The sequence below is a fragment of the Halictus rubicundus genome, unplaced genomic scaffold (genome assembly GCF_050948215.1).
Source record: "Halictus rubicundus isolate RS-2024b unplaced genomic scaffold, iyHalRubi1_principal scaffold0107, whole genome shotgun sequence".
Taxonomy (NCBI): Eukaryota; Metazoa; Arthropoda; class Insecta; order Hymenoptera; family Halictidae; genus Halictus; species Halictus rubicundus.
The window spans coordinates 78,054-90,494 of NW_027488648.1; the positions used below are offsets into that span (position 1 = coordinate 78,054).

At 40.1% G+C, this 12,441-nt stretch overlaps 1 protein-coding gene across 1 annotated transcript; it reads right to left on the bottom strand.

Annotated features, from left to right (window-relative positions):
* Nucleotides 1-5,535: 5,535 nt before the first annotated feature.
* LOC143363726 (uncharacterized) lies at nt 5,536-6,663 on the bottom strand. Its single transcript, XM_076804273.1, is given in 2 exon segments — nt 5,536-6,345; nt 6,348-6,663. Coding segments are annotated over 2 exon segments (1,041 nt in total). The 5' UTR covers nt 6,610-6,663; the 3' UTR covers nt 5,536-5,566.
* Between the last annotated feature and the right edge of the window lie 5,778 nt (nt 6,664-12,441).

Below are 12,441 nucleotides of genomic sequence, written 5' to 3' on the forward strand. Positions count from 1 at the left end.
CCCCGAGAAAGTGTGGGACTCCCCAAGCGATCGCCCCCCCTTTCAGAGGGGCAATGTGATGGCGAGGGTTTACCCACTAAAACTCCTCCCTCCACTTGCGCCCCCGGTTACTGCTGTTGTCCCTGCTCCCAGGGATTGGGTGGTCTCATACTGTTGGTCGGTTTCTTGTGCCAGACCCTTTCTTTCCTCGCTTTCAGCACCACTCGCATCGAATCCTGATATTCGAGGCGGGTGGGCCTTGCAAAAGCTCTGCTTTCGCAAGCTGCATCTGCAACATTAATTTACAAAGATTATTATGCGGTCATATTAATGTTAATGTATTAAAGTATTTATGTAATGTATTAAGTAATAAATAATTCTTACCGAAAAGGGCCCGCACAATCTTTGTGAGATACAATGGTTGGCGGCTCTCCTTGCCAAACCACGTATAAAATTGTAAGAGACTGTCTGTGAGAGACTCTCTAAAAGAGGCACTCAGTGCCTCTTTTAAATTAGAGCCACCCAAATAGGCAAAGTAGTCAACCTAAAAAATAATATATCATTAATATATACACTCACACGTGCGCGCGCACATAGCAGTGGAATAAATGCATACACTTACCACATTATTGTACTGCTCGTCTGAGCAGTTTTCAAAATTGTCTACATCTTCCCTCGTTTGAAGAGGTAGACAATCCGGCTTTCGCCCATAATGCCTTGGTCTATCCTTCCTGCTTAGTAGTCTACAAAGAAAAAGTAAATTTTGTTAATTCTTATTAAGTATTGCCATCATACTACTGTAGTTTCAATTTGTTAAATTACATACTTATCTATTTTTTGGTTCATGTGGTCCATCCTTTTTACTAGGTCATTGTAATGCCAGATAGTGAGTTCTCCGGGGGGATGCATGGTATAGGATGGTGTAGGTGGTGGTATAGGAGGTTGTGGTGGTATAGGACGAGGATGCGGATAAATCTATCGGGGACGTTGATGAAGGTACAGGTGTTACAGGTGCATGTGAGGGATTGGAAAGCAATCCCCCCGTTGTTCCCCGTTGTTCTGGCGAATTTGCTTCTAGAAGCTGTAGTAGCTCCTCATCGGAGCCGACGGGAGTAGGCGACCTAATGATGCGGCGTTTCCGTCGCTGTAGTGCCTCTTCCGACGAGGTGGTTTGGTACCTCGCCGGTTTATGAATCGTCCTCCCTGGTCGGCGGTCTCGAATCTCAAAAACATATCAAAAATAATATAATGACATACCGATAATATATATAATATTTTAGATTAATTATATCATAGAGGAGACTGAAACTCACCGATTCCATTGTCTTTGAAATGCCTTCCATTGCTGCTTTCGGAATGTTGCATTCACGAATGCACAATAGCGAATAACCGTAGCGATTTTCACTTTTCTGCATGCGGTCGTTTTAAAACAAATGACATTCATATTTCGCGCCAACTGTGCGCATGCCCTTAAGGATATAACACAATAATACGCGTAAATATTAATGCACACTTTTATAATTTAATTAATTTAATTCTTAATTTTTAATTTTAATTCATTAATTTCTTTAAACGCTATAATGTCTATAACTTTTAATTTATGATGCGCGTATGTTAGGTGTTGCGCGTTACGCGATCATGCGCAGTGCAGTTTGCGACACCAGACCGGGAATAACACCTCTCACGACGAAGGTGTCGGTGATTCGATACGCGCTCTGATTCCGTCTTGTTTGATTAGTGATTCCTTTGTTAGTTAATTACAAATTATTAAGTTCGTGAATTAACTCTAAAGCAGTGAATACTGGATGAGCAGTGGATTCGAAGGAAGGAAGGATAGAAGCAGAGAAAACGCCAGATAAGTATTGCCACGTGGTATTGTTAACAATACACGTAACAAATTATTATATATTTTGTATATTCTTTATTCAGTTTTCTTTTACACCCATGGATCGAGTTTTGAAGAAGTCGGTTTCGCGAAAACCGTATAATCTATTAAGCCCTAGGCAGAAACGAAATATTCGGCGCGAAATAACCTTAAATTTGAGGAAGTATTCACGTGACAATGAATTACAAAGTCCCCCTAATGTTGATAATCTGCAGGACATTCCCAGCACGTCTTCTTTATCCGTGCCTGTCAGTAATAATAATAATGAAAGTCTGCTTAATATTCCCACCACATCTTCATTCACGCATGATCTACCTCTTCTACCTCTTCATGCGATGATGTGGTTTGGGAGTCCGCTGGTACTGTTTCAGAAGTCTCATTTCGTGATGGTTTAGCATCTTGCTTTGTGGACAATAATTTAACGCACACTCAGGGGAACAACATCTTATCTCTTCTACGTACCCATTCGTGTTTTTCTAGTTTGCCGAAAGATATAAGAACGCTCATTGGTACACCTTGTACCAGTGTGGTCACCTCTGTGGTAGAACCAGGAGAGTATGTTCATTTTGATGTAGAGTTGAAAATCGTTAAACAGTCATCTCAATGTTCTTCAGTAATTCCTGAAAAGTTGCAATTGGATTTTCATGTGGACGGATGTAGTTTAGATAATTCCAATACAATTCAAATTTGGCCTATTCAAGTCAGAATTGTAAATATCTTAAATAGTAAACCCATTGTAGTAGAGATTTATAAAGGCACCCAAAAACCCAAGCATTGTAACAGTTATCTTCAAAAATTTGTCTCTGACATAAACTTGATAATGTCAAATGGAGGCATTACGTTCCACGAGAAAAAATTCCAGTCGTATTAAGGTGATTTATTGCTGATGCACCAGCTCGAGCCTTTATACTTCATCACATAGGCCATATGTCTCATCGACCTTATTCGAAGTTCAAAGTTTGTGGTACATAGGAAAGAGGTCGTCAGGTTTTCAATGGTATTACACATCGTTTACGAAGTGATGAAGAATATACCAGGTGTTCCGATGAGGATCATCATAAAGATGGTCAAAGTCCATTAGCTTTGATGCCAATAGGAATGGTATCACAGGTGCCATTCGAGTATATGCATCTCGTATGTCTAGGTGTCATTAAAAAATTGTTATCTGCCTGGGTGTGTGGCAAATATTCCCCATTTTCAAAATTATCTTCTCGACAAATTTTCACAATCTCAGAGAGAATGAGAAGGATCAATAAATATTGTCCATCCGAGTTTGCAAGGCGTCCTAGATCAATAGATTTATTTTCCAAATTTAAAGCAATAGAATTTCGGCAATTTCTTTTGTATACTGTCCAGTTGTCACCTATGGAGTACTGAAGGATAATGTATATCGACACTTCTTGTTTCTGCACAGTGCCATAAGAATAATGGTTTCACAGGTTTTTGTTAGCAAATATTTAAAGATTGCAGAAGGAGCTTTGCAACAATTTGTTCGTCGTTGTGAAAAGTTCTATGGCCCAACTTTTAATTCTTATAATGTCCACGGTCTTCTCCACTTGGCGGCTGACGTCAGACGTTTTGGTACATTAGATTCATTTTCAGCTTTCCCGTATGAAAGCAACATGTCCATTTTTAGAAAATATTGCAGAAAGCCAGGACAACCCCTTCAACAATTTTCTAATAGAATGAGAGTATTCTGTCGTGACCTTTGTCCGAGATCACTCCGAGGCCACGTATCGTGCCAAAGGGTGAACTTATAGGTCCCGTGGAATAATCGAGGTTTAGTGCACGTCTCTACTAAATCGAGACGATCGGGCCTTGCACGATCGTGGACACTCTGCCGTGACCAATATCCGAGAATACTCCGAGGCCATGTATCGTGCCAAAGGGTAGACTCGTGCGTTCCGTGGAGTGACCAAGGTTTAGTGTGCGTCTCCACCCAGGCCACTTGTCCGAACATCGTCCAGGTGTCTGGATGGTCTGACGGGTACGACGTCGTTCGATCGCGGATTTCGGGTCAGATAGGAGCGATCGGACTTTGCACGGTCACTGACACTCTGCCGCCGCCTCGCCCGAGATTGCTTAGAGGCCACGATTACGTGCCGAAGAGCAGAATCATTGGAAGCGTGGAGTGACGGCGATTTCGTGTTTGTCTCCATCCTGATAACTCGTACGATTATCCGGCCGAGTGTAGGGACGGTCAGACGGGTCACGAACTGCTTGTCGCGGGGCGCGATCCGTGCTGAGTGATTTTCTAAACCGATTCCGAAAACCGGGCGTAGAGTCGAGCGAGCGTACCGCGAGCGTTTTTCACGCGTTCATAATACTTTGTTTATGTGTCGCGAGCCGTCGGCACGGGAGGCCGACCTATTGTTCCACACGGTACCTGGAATTAACTGTATCCAAACACACACGACGGTTCTTACGAGAATATATCATCTTTTGTTACCTTATCTGGGCTACGAATATCTCATTTAACTCGTCCATACCTCGCCGCTTTCCAGTGCCTGGAGGCACGAATCCATTCCTGCTCGCGAACGTGCAAGCTTCGAGAAATTAGGGCAGTAACCGGCCCTGCGAGACGGTTAGGGATAGTCTCGAGACGCGAAGTAGAGATACGAGTAACAGCGTATGCGAATCGGAAGAAACGGTAGGAAAGAACGGTTACAATATTTATAATCTTAAGAAAGAAAACGAATAGACAATAAAATTTAAAAAAATGAACTGTACAAGTTACATGAAGGAAACAAAAATGATATAAAATTCAATTATCGTAACAAAACTGTTATAAAATAAAAAATAAATATTCAAATCTTAAAATAATGGAAATAAAACCCTCGAATGGAAAATAAGGTGTAGGGATGCTTAAGAAGAGTTTATTAACAATATATTTATTTATTTATTTTTGCTATGCATCCTCTCATCAGCGGACACGGACAGCACACCACTCTTGAAGTTTCTACTTCCTACAAACAAAAAGGGCCTTACATTAGAACGTGATATGGATATGTGTTCTGTTCTCATTGTACAATCGATATATCTCGAAGAAAAAAATTTTTTTTTAATTCTAGGATAATGTATATACTCACTTTGCCATTGCCACTTATAAGATGAAATGTCTTCAATTATAACTACACAGCACAGTGCAGACAGGATCTCGAAGTAAATACAGATGATAGATGATAGGCATCCAACCAAGCCTGTGTTCCTGACTGTTCATGTTCTGTTATTAAGAATATAATATCCTTTTGTTTACCTTTTTTTCTTTTTTGTTTACCTTTTGTTATTGGAATAGATATATTAATGAAAAATTATGTATGTAGACATCTAATTGAAGCTGATTTAATTTAGCTGCTAGCCAAGGATACAGCATTGTATCGGGATAACATTTCATTTCATTAATCAACTCATAATAATACTGTTTTGACATTTGTTCCAAATTACTTTCGGTGGTAATCCTGGTAGTAAAGCATTCTCGGAAAAATAGGTATCTGAAATAATTAAAAATATTTGTGAGTACTATATAAAGTTTAGAGTACTAAAATAATACTATACAATACTGCACGGAAGATATTATTGATTATAACATAAAGTTATTTGTTTTCCATGCGTATCTTATTTCTCTCGTATCTATATATAATAACATTAGTATTTATCATAACACGAGAAATATGTAATGTACGATGTGCAACTTGGAATAAATTATACTGTTTCAAAATGAACCAGCACAGCGATAACCCACTGGGACATTCCCAATATGTTATCGTCTTCTTCATCCGTCGACGATTCGTTGGAAACGTTCATGGCCTCCAATGGCATTCGGTAACATTTTGCCCTAACATCTTCCTGGCTAACATATGTTATTTCAGTGCTCAAAGTATCATAGAATACATCAACTTGTAGAAATCTTTGTACACCTAAGCGAAAAGAATTTTCATGGGGACTAATAGATGAAATTATACAAACTGTGCCATCGTGTAAAATGCAGCAATTATCGCGCTCGTCTGTGCCAAGCAATAAGCTGTGAATTTGAAGTTTGCGGTAAGAAATAGCACCACAACTATTATGAAACATCATAGATGCCTGAATGGTGGTCGAAGAATCACCACCTCCCTTATTACTGCCATGATGTTCTATCTCTCTCATTCTATTAGAAAATTGTTGAAGGGGTTGTCCTGGCTTTCTGCAATATTTTCTAAAAATGGACATGTTGCTTTCATACGGGAAAGCTGAAAATGAATCTAATGTACCAAAACGTCTGACGTCAGCCGCCAAGTGGAGAAGACCGTGGACATTATAAGAATTAAAAGTTGGGCCATAGAACTTTTCACAACGACGAACAAATTGTTGCAAAGCTCCTTCTGCAATCTTTAAATATTTGCTAACAAAAACCTGTGAAACCATTATTTTTATGGCACTGTGCAGAAACAAGAAGTGTCGATATACATTATCCTTCAGTACTCCATAGGTGACAACTGGACAGTATACAAAAGAAATTGCCGAAATTCTATTGCTTTAAATTTGGAAAATAAATCTATTGATCTAGGACGCCTTGCAAACTCGGATGGACAATATTTATTGATCCTTCTCATTCTCTCTGAGATTGTGAAAATTTGTCGAGAAGATAATTTTGAAAATGGGGAATATTTGCCACACACCCAGGCAGATAACAATTTTTTAATGACACCTAGACATACGAGATGCATATACTCGAATGGCACCTGTGATACCATTCCTATTGGCATCAAAGCTAATGGACTTTGACCATCTTTATGATGATCCTCATCGGAACACCTGGTATATTCTTCATCACTTCGTAAACGATGTGTAATACCATTGAAAACCTGACGACCTCTTTCCTATGTACCACAAACTTTGAACTTCGAATAAGCTGGTGCATCAGCAATAAATCACCTTAATACGACTGGAATTTTTTTCTCGTGGAACGTAATGCCTCCATTTGACATTATCAAGTTTATGTCAGAGACAAATTTTTGAAGATAACTGTTACAATGCTTGGGTTTTTGGGTGCCTTTATAAATCTCTACTACAATGGGTTTACTATTTAAGATATTTACAATTCTGACTTGAATAGGCCAAATTTGAATTGTATTGGAATTATCTAAACTACATCCGTCCACATGAAAATCCAATTGCAACTTTTCAGGAATTACTGAAGAACATTGAGATGACTGTTTAACGATTTTCAACTCTACATCAAAATGAACATACTCTCCTGGTTCTACCACAGAGGTGACCACACTGGTACAAGGTGTGCCAATGAGCGTTCTTATATCTTTCGGCAAACTAGAAAAACACGAATGGGTACGTAGAAGAGATAAGATGTTGTTCCCCTGAGTGTGCGTTAAATTATTGTCCACAAAGCAAGATGCCAAACGATCACGAAATGAGACTTCAGAAACAGTACCAGCGGACTCCCAAACCACATCATCGCATGAAGAGGTAGAAGAGGTAGATCATGCGTGAATGAAGATGTGGTGGGAATATTAAGCAGACTTTCATTATTATTATTACTGACAGGCACGGATAAAGAAGACGTGCTGGGAATGTCCTGCAGATTATAAACATTAGGGGGACTTTGTAATTCATTGTCACGTGAATACTTCCTCAAATTTAAGGTTATTTCGCGCCGAATATTTCGTTTCTGCCTAGGGCTTAATTGATTATACGGTTTTCGCGAAACCGACTTCTTCAAAACTCGATCCATGGGTGTAAAAGAAAACTGAATAAAGAATATACAAAATATATAATAATTTGTTACGTGTATTGTTAACAATACCACGTGGCAATACTTATCTGGCGTTTTCTCTGCTTCTATCCTTCCTTCCTTCGAATCCACTGCTCATCCAGTATTCACTGCTTTAGAGTTAATTCACGAACTTAATAATTTGTAATTAACTAACAAAGGAATCACTAATCAAACAAGACGGAATCAGAGCGCGTATCGAATCACCGACACCTTCGTCGTGAGAGGTGTTATTCCCGGTCTTGTGTCGCAAACTGCACTGCGCATGATCGCGTAACGCGCAACACCTAACATACGCGCATCATAAATTAAAAGTTATAGACATTATAGCGTTTAAAGAAATTAATGAATTAAAATTAAAAATTAAGAATTAAATTAATTAAATTAATAATGTGTGCATTAATATTTACGCGTATTATTGTGTTAGATCCTTAAGGGCATGCGCACAGTTGGCGCGGAATTTGAATGTCATTTGTTTATAACGACCGCATGCAGAAAAATGCAACTCGCTACGGTCATTCGCTATCGTGCATCCCATAAAGAAGATCATATTTCGAGAAGCGAATTTCGTAGACAATTGAGGCAATGGAAAAGGTAAGTTTCAGTCTCCTGTATCATATAATTAATCTAAAATATTGTATATATTATCGGTATATCATTATATTATTTTTCATATGTTTTTCAGATTCCAAACCGTCGTTCAGAGAGGACAATTCAGAAGCCGGCGAGGTATAAGACCACCTCGTCGGATGGGGAGCCTCGGCGACGGAAACGCCCCTTTCAATCAACGAGTGCTCTTGACTCCGATGAGGAGCTCCGGCGACTTCTGGAGGCCGATTCGCCGGAGAGTCATGGAGCAACGTCGACATCGTTGCTCAATCCTCCTCCCATACCACCACCAACCTCCTCACCAATACATTTGTCCTCTTCCTCCACGTCCTATTTACCACCACGTCCTATAACACCACGTCCTATAACACCACAGACCCCCGCAACCATCACAAGATCCCAATTTGAGCAACTGACGTCGCAAAACGAGAAACTGATGTCGCAGAACGAGCACCTCGCAAGAAAGCTGGACCTCCTGGAAAAGAAAATGGATCAGTATGTAATTTAAGAAATTGAAATTACAGTATGATGGCAATATTTAACAAAATTTACTTCTTCTTTCTAGAATAATAAACAAAAGGGAGCACCCTCGTAGTTATGGGAGAAAGCCGGAATGTCTACCTCTTCAAACGAGGGAAGAGGTAGACAACTTCGAAAACTGCTCCGAACAGGAGTACAATAATGTGGTAAGTGTATGCATTTATTCCATTGCTATATGCGCACACACGTGTGAGTATATATATTAATGATATAACTTATTATTTTTTAGGTTGACTTTTTTGCCCATGTTGGAGGGTATAATCTAAAAGAGGCACTGAGTGCCTCTTTTAGAGAGGCTGTCGCAGACAGCCTCCTACCCTCATACACGTGGTTTGGCACGGACAGTTGCCAACCATTGTGTCCCACGAAAATTGTGCGGGCCCTTTTCGGTAAGAATTATTTATTGCTTAATACATTAACTTAATAAGCTTAATATGACCGTGTAAATAATCTTTCTTAAATAATGTTGCAGATGCAGTTTGCGAAAGCAGATCTTTCTCAAGGCCCACTCGCCTCGAATTTCAAGATTCGATGCGAGTGGTCCTGAAAGCTCGCAAGGAAAGGGTCCGGCACAAGAAGCCGTCGGGCAGTGCGGCGAGGTATATTAACCCCTGGGAGCAGGCGGAGTAACAGGGGGCGCAAGTGGAGGGAGGAGTTTTAGTGGGTAAACCCTCGCTGTCACATCGCCCCTCTGAAACGGGGGGCGATCGCTTGGGGAGTCCCACACTTTCTCGGTGTTGGAATGGCCCCGAGAAGTTGTGCGTAATGCATTTAACCTCCCTCCACTGAAAATAAGAAAAAAAAAATAAAAAAAAAACACCAAACAGCACTTTTCAGTGCTCCAAACAGCACTTTTTAGTGCTAATTTTAAATTATATTGAATCATATTTTAAATTAAATTGGCTTTTTAAATTGACTTTTTAAATTAAATTATATATTTTAAATTATATTATATATTTTAAATTATATTAAATTATATTACAATTATACTAATTGTAACAATTTGAAAATAAATTCAATTGAAATAAAAAATTAATACACATTAAAAATATTCCGTCATCCCTTTCCATATTCTTCTTTCAATCTTCTTCGAATTCACTTCCTCTCGCACGCACACTCTTCGCGCTCTTTTCTCTCTCTGTCTCGCACGCATACTCTTCGCGCTCTTTTCTTTCTCTCTCGCACGCACACTCTTCGCGCTCGTTCTCTCTCTCTCTTTCTCGCACGTACGCTCTTCGAATTATACAACACGGCGCTTTGTCTTTCACGACACATTGTGGTGTTTACGCATCACTTTATCTTTATTACGCATTGAAACTTAAATAAAATACCTTTTCCCACCCTACACAGGAAGATTTACTTCAATTTTTACCGATATTTACTGTTAGAACAAGGTTACGTCCGTTCTTAGTGCGACGGACCTGCCCTCTGTAACGAAGCTAAAGTTTGGCTCCCATGCCGCATGATGCCGCATGGAATTTTACCTGTAGGCTTCGCATGGATGTGACAAACATCTGCCGCCGCATTTTATTAGGAATTTCACGACACACTTTGGTGTCACAATCAAACCAAATGAGGACCAAATTCTGCTTCGAGCAGGGTTTGGTACGAAATACATAAGTCTTTTGCTCGCAATGTGTGCAGCACACATTCCACTCGATTTGGTCGAGTAGGCATTTGGCTAACTGGGCACCTACTGGTGCAACGCCACTGACTCGATAAGTTGGAAAAAGAAAATTGCTGTCCGACGTCAGGTGCACAATTGCAGATAAGTGTCCAGGATCGCTGATTTATATCAACGATGGAAAAAGAAATATTAAAGTATTATGCCGCGTCGTGATACACCTACAGGTGCAACGCCACTGACTCGATCTGTTGGAAAAAGAAAATTGCTGTCCGACGTCAGGTACACACATGCAGATAAGTGTGCAGGATCGCTGATGTATATCAACGATTGAATATAATGAAAAATATAAAAAATATTCCGAGACAACAATGGATGTGGCATCAGCTCCCAATGTAAGTACGGCAATGAAATTTTAGATTTTATATTCTCAAGCAGTATAAATACTAACTAAATTTTGTCGAATTTTGTTTATTTTCATGTTTCTTGAACCATGTGGGCTGTTTGTTCGTCGACACGATGATGGACGATACTGCTCGAGAGTTGTCCTACACCATGCAGATTCTAAAGCGCTAATGGACGGAGCATCACCAATGTAAGTAGATCAACACAATTTTACTTTTTATATTCCCACGAATCATGTGGACTGAAGGAAGAGGACTGCCCTCAAACCTCCGTAACATCCGTAACAACAACAACAAAGAAAAGAAGCAGCCAAGCGAAGACGACCAAGCTCTATCTCTACGATGTCCACAACGAGGAGGACGCTCCTTCGCCACCTATCGACGCCGCCCCGCGAAAGCAAAGCATAATCCCTCCTCACGCGCCCCAAATATGTGCCCCCCCCCCACACACTTTGTAAAAAAACACGCTTTTCCCATATATTTGCCACTGTATTAGTTTCTGCTTATGAATAAATGCAACAGTAAAAACTCTCTCTCTCCCCCCCCTGAAACTACCCTTCACCTTTCCCTGCAGCGACGTTGTACCAGTACGGCAAGAGGACCGGTTGCCGCTCGTTCGTTCTCAATCAACGCAACAAATATCCTAATTCTACAGGCATTCTGTGCCCCTTAGCTCTTTTATGCGGTGTTATATTGGGACGGCTAGTTGATGACACCCTCAAGTGTCTACATGTCGAAAAGCCCAGAAGCTAGACCGCCGAAGGGTGTAACATTGTGCTAGGTCAGGTATATCGGTGAGACTATCCTGATGCAATGTTTTCATGAAACTTCTTTCAACACATTGGTGGCATTCTCCCGCTATAAATCACACCAAACATGCCATAATTTGAATTATATTTACTTTACAATATCACTAAAGTATCCTCACGAAGTTACAGCACTCGTCAACAAATTGTCATAATTTACCATCTTGTCATACCTTTTAGGCGTATGTAAAACTTCGTAAGGATATTTTAATGATATTATCGGTACGTATGCAACTTCATTCGGAACAAATTCGTCGGAATTCCAGAAATATTTAATTTAATTTAATTTAATTTAATACAAAATTTAATACAAATAAAGATTATGCACATGTTTGCTAAATATGCCTAATGTAATTATAAATGTTACGGATTGGGGACGGAGAATAAACTCTTCGCTACGGGACGAGCACTTTATTTCCGTCTAGCGGTTCGTGACTTACACTTAAGACTTAAACACGAATATGTACAATATTAAAGCCAACAGATAGGTTGGACTTGGATTAACAATAAATGTATGCACAGAAAGAAACTGTTGAATTATTCTCAGCGGAGTTGCTGGGAACCCAGATACCGAATCGCTGTAGCTAGACCGGTCCCACGACGCGCGACGCCTTAGCTACTTATAACGATTTTGAGAAGAACGATTTCGCAAAGTTAACGCTTGGAGATGAACAGATGATCTGATCGTCGGCGAGTCGCGAGCGGTTTTCTATCACCGCCGGAACGATGACTTGCCGAATTTGAATCCCGGGCCAATAGAAATTCTATTAGCCGCGTCGATAATCGATCCGGCGGTGACAGCCTATGGCACGACTCGCCGTCAATCG